Here is a 6,939-nt window from a genome sequence, read left to right as displayed (position 1 = left end):
ACACACTCTGACTCTGCTCCCGAGCAGAGGCGAAGTGTGTCGATTGAGTTTGAACAAAATTGTAAATGGAAAGCGACGTGTGTCGATTTGTGTCAAGGTGTCGACTGTGTCTCCTAAAAGGAAAGCAGCCTATGCTAAAACTCTGTTCCCGCTTGACTTTTATTTTTAAATTTTAAATGTCACACTGGTTCTACACAGTCTCTTTAAGACGGTGTAGCAAAATCCCACTTCGTGCATAAAATTTGCACTACACCGTAGCCACGGAAACACGGTACACCGAATGAGTTCGCGGGTGGCACCCAGTTGCACACGGCTCAATTGGACACGAGCCACTAACAGCGCTTGAGACTACAAAGCTCCTAAGCACCGGTCGCTGTGATTGGTGGTGTCCAATCGAGACGTGGTCAATCGGGATCACCCCCTTATCACCAGCTATGGAAACACGGTACACTGTCTGAGTGTTGCACTAGTGGACGATAGTACAGCCAACAGAAAACGGGAGGCTCCCGTTTGCCTACAATCCCGATTGCACACACCACTCATATCAGTTGGTGCCTAGTAATTTTTTACTGCTTTACCAATGAGAATATTTTATTTTTAAATTGGCCAATTAGCGACGTATGTGTGCAACATGCAATGTATGCAATCGGAGTCTTCCCGAGAAAACGCTATTAGATTAAATCAGTGTATAACCAGTAGCGTAGTCAAGCCCTGGCGGGGCCTGGCGGGGCCTGGCGGCGCCAGGGTACTTTTTTCGGAAGCCAAGCCTGGCGATGCGACATCACACACACACAAGGTTTTTTCTACAATTATTTAAAACTAATTTTTTATGTTTGTGTAATAAGACGGTAAGAAGAAAGAGAAGTATTTACTGAAATCTGAATTTTGCGACATAATAACATGATGCTAACCCATGGTGGAATTATAGAAGGTGTGTCGTTGCGCATAATGGCGGCAGAGAGTGGGGGGACATATTTTGTCAACTAATCACGTAGGGCCCATTCTATACGCGTAGAATTCAAACGTTCACAGCAGATGATTAATAAAGACAGTATTAGAAGTTAAAATAACAATGAAATCTTTATTTTAACCGATTAAAATATAAAATATTACAAACTGTAACAATATTACTGATTAGAAATACGATTGCACATATTTTTTATTTTTCTTTTTCTTATTACATTATTTATTTTTATTTGCATATTTACATTGCGCAACCTAATATACGATCTGGGGCTCTATTCTTGAAAAGAAATGTATACGAAAGGCTAGGGAAATGCTACAGTATACGTTACGTATACTATAGTATTTCCCTAGACTTTCGTATACATTTCTTTTCAAGAATAGAGCCCTTGGTTAGCACCAAACGTGCGATTACCTCCGTCGGAAATTTGTACTCAAGTTTCAGACCTACTTTCGCAGTTAATGTATCAAAAATGTTGTCCTGCTTATTAAAAAAGTCTCCGTGAAATAATTGAAATTCAGTATCTATGATTTTTGCTGCTTCCATGAAATCATTGGAAGGAACAATACAATTTCCACGCGAAATACATGAAATCCAGTCAGTTTTATACGATAATTAATCACGCGGTCGATCTGTTATAATATAACACGCTAAACACGCAGTGCCCCGAAATATACACAGCCATATTGGATTTTAATCGAATGGGCCCCCCCATGATTGGTTGTCACTCCCCACTACTTTGAGGCGTCTTCTATAATACACGGAGTAAGAAGTAATAGTAAGAAATTGACCAATCACAGTCGAATGTGAGAAGAATAATCGACTGTGATTGGTCAATTTCTTACTCTTACTTCTTACTCCGTGTATTGTAGACGGGCCTTTAGGCTACTGCGCATCCACGGGAACGACGCACCTTCTATAATTCCACCATGGTGCTAACCAAAGAATCCAATCATACAAGATGTCTCAGAAATAATGTACGCGCCGCGCATTTTAAGGGCATAGAAGGGGTTAAAGGGAACAAAAAAGTCTTATAACATTTTGAGATATTCGCTGTAGTTTTCTACATAAAACATAAAAAGCGAAAAGATTACATTTCCCTTTTTTTTTACTTGTTCGTTCCACATGTTGCAGATTGGTATTTTAAAAATCTGATAAACCTTTGTTCAAAGCACCGTCAGGGTATTTCTATTTTTAGGACTACACCACTGTGTACGACATCTTTAATATGCATCAGTGCGCACAGTGCACACTGTGCACAATAGTATATACGTTCAAGAATTTGCTGTATGTAGTGCAATCAAATAACACAGCTATTCAAATGGGATTTAGGCCAGTTTCTACTAACGTATGATCAACTTTAATCTCGAGGTCATTTACTCTTTTTCTAATTCTTAAAACTAGAGGAAGATAAAATAAGTTAATCTATAAATTAAAGTCTACATCATCTACATTGCTAGAAATAGACATTATGCAGCTGATTGGTCAGATTGGTTATTCAGTTTCCCGCTCGTATATGGACGATAAACACTGTTGATAATTTGGCGCATCCCGCAACAGCGATCGAAATGTTTTATAATAAATTCTTCACGAAGGTAATTCTCGTTGGTCATTTGTACCATGGAAGCAGGATCGTAAAATCATTATCGATACGCTTACAGATGATGATAACCTGAAACCCTGCCGATCTATCTGTTGCGTTATCGTGACGATAAGTTAAGGTTATATTTATGTCTGCGAGGGCCGCGATCACGAGGGAACACAATTGATAGTGACTGCGTTTTGAAATCGGCAAAGTTATGAAGTCGTTGCGTGTGTTTCATAATTTCAAGCTGGACATTCTCGACGAGAGTTGGATCAAATCTATCTGGGACGCCGAGTTCGTCGTCTATGACGAGCCGCCCGACAAGTGTCTCGAGTACCTGGAGAGCGACAACGTAAAGCGGCTGCTGCACGAGTCCCGCATCGAGCTGAAGGCATGGCTTGTCGCAAACGAGCACGAGACTCCTGAATTCTCGTGGCAGGCCTTGATGATGCTGAACATCAATATGCGTGGTTTGCTTGCCATGCTGGGTTACATAATGAAGACGGGCCAGCAAGAGACAGACAAAGACTCTAGGCAGGCCTGTCTGGAAGCTACAAGTTTGTATCTTATGTTTCTCACAATACCTGGCAGCAACGCGTTCAGAGTTTACCATCCGAACTTGTACCAGAGAGCGATTGAGACATTAAAAATATCAGAGAGCTTATTCTCCTCCGTTAAAAGCAATAAAGGGGTAAATACGACAAATTCGAGTATCGACGATGAATTGTCATTCTGTTCCAGTCTATTGCATTCTGAGAGATCGAAACTCACGCAAGGATTGGACAGGATTATTTCTGATCTCGTTACAATGTTAAAATCATTTCGCTTTAAAGAACATGCCGAGTCCTTGGATGTTACAATACGCATACTGTTAAATATCACAAGACTAGAAATGTATATGAAGTCTCATGATAATTCTGGAACGTCTTTGTCTCAGAATGCGTTTGCAGCTCTGCAAGAGCTATGCAGTAGCAATCACGGTACTGTAGGTTTAACTATAATGTTAATAGCGCAATACATGTTGCCTGATCTGTTATTTTATCACGTAAATGCCCAACCGAAGTCTATAACTATTGTACACGAAGCGGCTATATATTTTCTAAAAAATTTATTAACGATTCACGAACAGGAAACCATGCAGGGAATCGTCACTTTAATACATCAATTAATGGTAAACTGTCCAGAAAGATTAGAAGGCCGTCAAAAGCAAGCGGCTGTTGTAATAAAACTGTTGAATATATGTAATGAAGATATAGTTCTCGGTATTTTTAGAGACATAGTATTATTCTCACATAATAATAAGATATCTTGTAGATTATTTGCGCAGGAAATTGTAGGTAAGCTTTTGACAGAATCTTCTCTATTGAACAACAACTTAAACAAAAACGTCAAGATGAAAATCAGAAGGATTTCGATAGCCATTGTATTGTCTCGTTGTATGGATCGCTCTGCTTTAGTGAGAGGAAGAGCTATGGCCACGCTTGCTTCGTTCTCTGATTGCAACGACGACACTGACAAGGCGATTTTTAAAAGTATATTTGAAGTTCCAGCATTATCAAATAAAACGTTTCCTATGCTTGATGATCTAAAAGAAGCGTTGTTGGAGGACGTTGATCTGCTACCAGGATCGACCGCTTTAATTGCAATGTTGCTGGACAGAATTAACGACGAGCGCGCACTGGTGCGACGGAGTGCTTTGAAGATCTCGAGAAACCTATCCATCATGTTCCCATCGCTAGTAAGTAAAATGATGCACGTAATAAGCGATCGTTGCAGAGATTCTACCTTGACTGTGCGCCAATTTGCCGTGCACGTTCTATCCGAGATTCTGCAAGAGTTCCCTCACAATTCAAGTCTTCTCGACGAATGGATACAGGCTGTTGTACCACAGATATATGACATTGAGGCAAAAGTACAAGAAAAGGTGCTGGAGTGTCTGGGAAACGTGTTGATAAATAGAATAACAAGCGTCACTAAGTATATTTCGAATGCTGCGAATAGCTTGCCGTGGAGGATTCTGGATAGATTGAGTAACCTAAGAATGAGGAAACATCTGTCGAAAGCTTGTAGCTTATGGGTGAAAAACGGCGTTATTTCCAAGTCTATGATATCGAATTTGCAATCACACATCGGTACAGATAACACTATAGGCGCGTGGATACTGTTAGCCGCTCTAGCTGAGAATATGAAGATTCCGAATATAGATAAATATATCGCGGATTATAAGGAAGTTATTCGAAAGAACGATTTCCACGCCAGTTTAGTTTTACACGTTTTGAGGCACGCTTGGTCCATCTTGAATCATGATTGCCTCGAGGATCTCTATCAGCATCTTTACAAATGTATTTGCCACTTCGAAATCAATTTCAACTTAATCAGCATCTGTCTAGATATTTTGAATAATATCTTACGACATTTACATGTCGACCAGAGCAGCCACGTGATAGAATCGGATATGGTGGACCTGATGAAATTGTCGGAGATGGAGATTCAAGATTTATTGAAGGAGAATAGAAGTTGTACGCAAGACACAGTGAAAATCAGAGCTGTATTTACACTGAGTCACGCATCGCTTTTCTGCACCAACAAGATTTCGTCGTCAACTTTACAAATTTTTGAACGATTACTGTTGCAATGGGAATCGCTACCAGATACGGTGAAAGAAATAAAAGATCTACAGGCGTCCGCGGTGGTTCTTCTCTGTCAGCAAGCGCTGAGAGATCGTGAAGTCGCGAAAAAAGTCACACCGATACTTGGTAACGTAATGCGTCAGGAAACGAATTCGAATTCATTGATAAAAACATCGGTGAAGATAAACGCTGCGAAAGCGCTGGCCGATATCTGTGTGAGATTTACTGCTCTTGTGGAACCGTATCTTCCGGACTTATGCATCAGTATGAAGGATCCGAATCCAGCCGTACGAGAAGCTATAGTGGTGATATTTATTGAGTTATTGCTGGAAGATTTTATAAAGATGAAGGGACCATTTTTCTTTCACATATTGACGATGCTGTCGGACACAAATAGCATGATACGCGAGTTAACGACCTTCCTAGTGGAAGAGAGACTTTTAATGAAGAACAAGACTTTGATTTCTCAGCAGTTCCTGGAGAGCATATATCATTACAACAATTGGCGCTCCCAGAAAGCGTACTGCGGACACAGAATGCTCGAACAAGAGATGAAGGTTCTAACTCTGCCTGGAAGAGCGAATCAAGAGAAACGTAATGTCATCTACGAATTTATGTTGGAACATCTGGACATGTCCGCCAAGTCTGAACTCGTTGTGAAACTGACCAAGTATATACTTCGCGAGTTATGCGATGAGAATTCTATCGACGTTACGACCGAGGAAGGTGCATGCGTCTTGAGAGATGCAGTGTTCATACTCAACAATAATCGTTTGCAACTATCTCCTGGTGAAAGACATAAGGATGATACGGAGCTTGATGAAACAAACTCGACTCCCTCAAGTACACCTAACAATGCTTTGAATGTCATTATTACGGCATTGAAAAAACATAATTTAGATATTTTATTACCTACGTTAATGACGCTTAAGAAGAAATTAGTTACGTTGAAGTCCCCCTTGGAAGAAGATGTGGACAGATTGTTATTCAAGATTTACTCGGAATATGAAAAAGAGCAGTTGGTCAATTTATTAGATGAATATCCTGAATTAGAAAAAGAAATGGATCGTTATCAACGGTATGTATATGTTAGTTTATAAATGACTACATTATTTTATTCTAATATATAATAAAATCATATATAAAATTCTTGCGCATTCTGATTTTCTACAAAAGATAAAAATTAGCTTTAACTTAATCTTAACGATTATGAAAGAGATGTATTGAAGTTTGTATATCTTTGTATTTGAAATGTTATTTTTAATAATTTATTTCATCAGAAATATATACTATATAAATATATGTTGATGTAATCATGTAATGTTTCAGGAGACTGAAAGATAAAATTAATTCAGAAAACGATGACGGTAAAAACAGTTCGCCCGGTATAAGTAACAAGGATTCACTAACAGATATACGTAAGCGGACACCCCGAGTTTTACTTCAGCGTATTTCACCCTCGACTCATACATCTGGTAACGAGTTAATTACAAGTCCGGTGCATCTGGAAAGATTGTTGCTACAAACCCCACCTCCAGAGCCGAGCTTTAGTACTAGCACGCCTATATTGACGCAAAGTCCAAAATTATATTCTAACGATTTTCCCGCTAAAGGAAAAAGATCGAACGAGCGAGAAATGTCACCGAATATTTCTCGTAAAAATCTAAGGGTCAGCGATGAATGAACTGATCGATGTGTAATGCCGATTTTGATCTCATTTTCAAACATCACATCTACGGAATCAATGTACAAATTTACCT

The 6,939-nt window shown here is 39.4% G+C and overlaps 2 protein-coding genes across 2 annotated transcripts in view; one reads left to right on the top strand and one right to left on the bottom strand.

Annotated features, from left to right (window-relative positions):
- LOC108758850 (ankyrin repeat domain-containing protein 29) overlaps window positions 1-6,939 on the bottom strand; it is a 31,085-nt gene that overhangs the window by 3,396 nt on the left and 20,750 nt on the right. The gene's annotated exons all lie outside the window — the stretch shown is intronic.
- On the top strand, window positions 2,450-6,931 carry LOC108758848 (condensin-2 complex subunit D3). The gene is made up of 2 exons (XM_018504018.1): window positions 2,450-6,257; window positions 6,509-6,931. The coding sequence occupies exons 1-2, from the start codon at window positions 2,764-2,766 to the stop codon at window positions 6,861-6,863; spliced, it is 3,849 nt and encodes a 1,282-aa protein (XP_018359520.1). The 5' UTR covers window positions 2,450-2,763; the 3' UTR covers window positions 6,864-6,931.

Source organism: Trachymyrmex cornetzi, unplaced genomic scaffold (genome assembly GCF_001594075.2).
Source record: "Trachymyrmex cornetzi isolate Tcor2-1 unplaced genomic scaffold, Tcor1.1 scaffold16, whole genome shotgun sequence".
NCBI classification, from domain to species: domain Eukaryota; kingdom Metazoa; phylum Arthropoda; class Insecta; order Hymenoptera; family Formicidae; genus Trachymyrmex; species Trachymyrmex cornetzi.
Note: the sequence above shows the minus strand (reverse complement) of the source record. Positions and strands in the feature narration are given on the sequence as shown.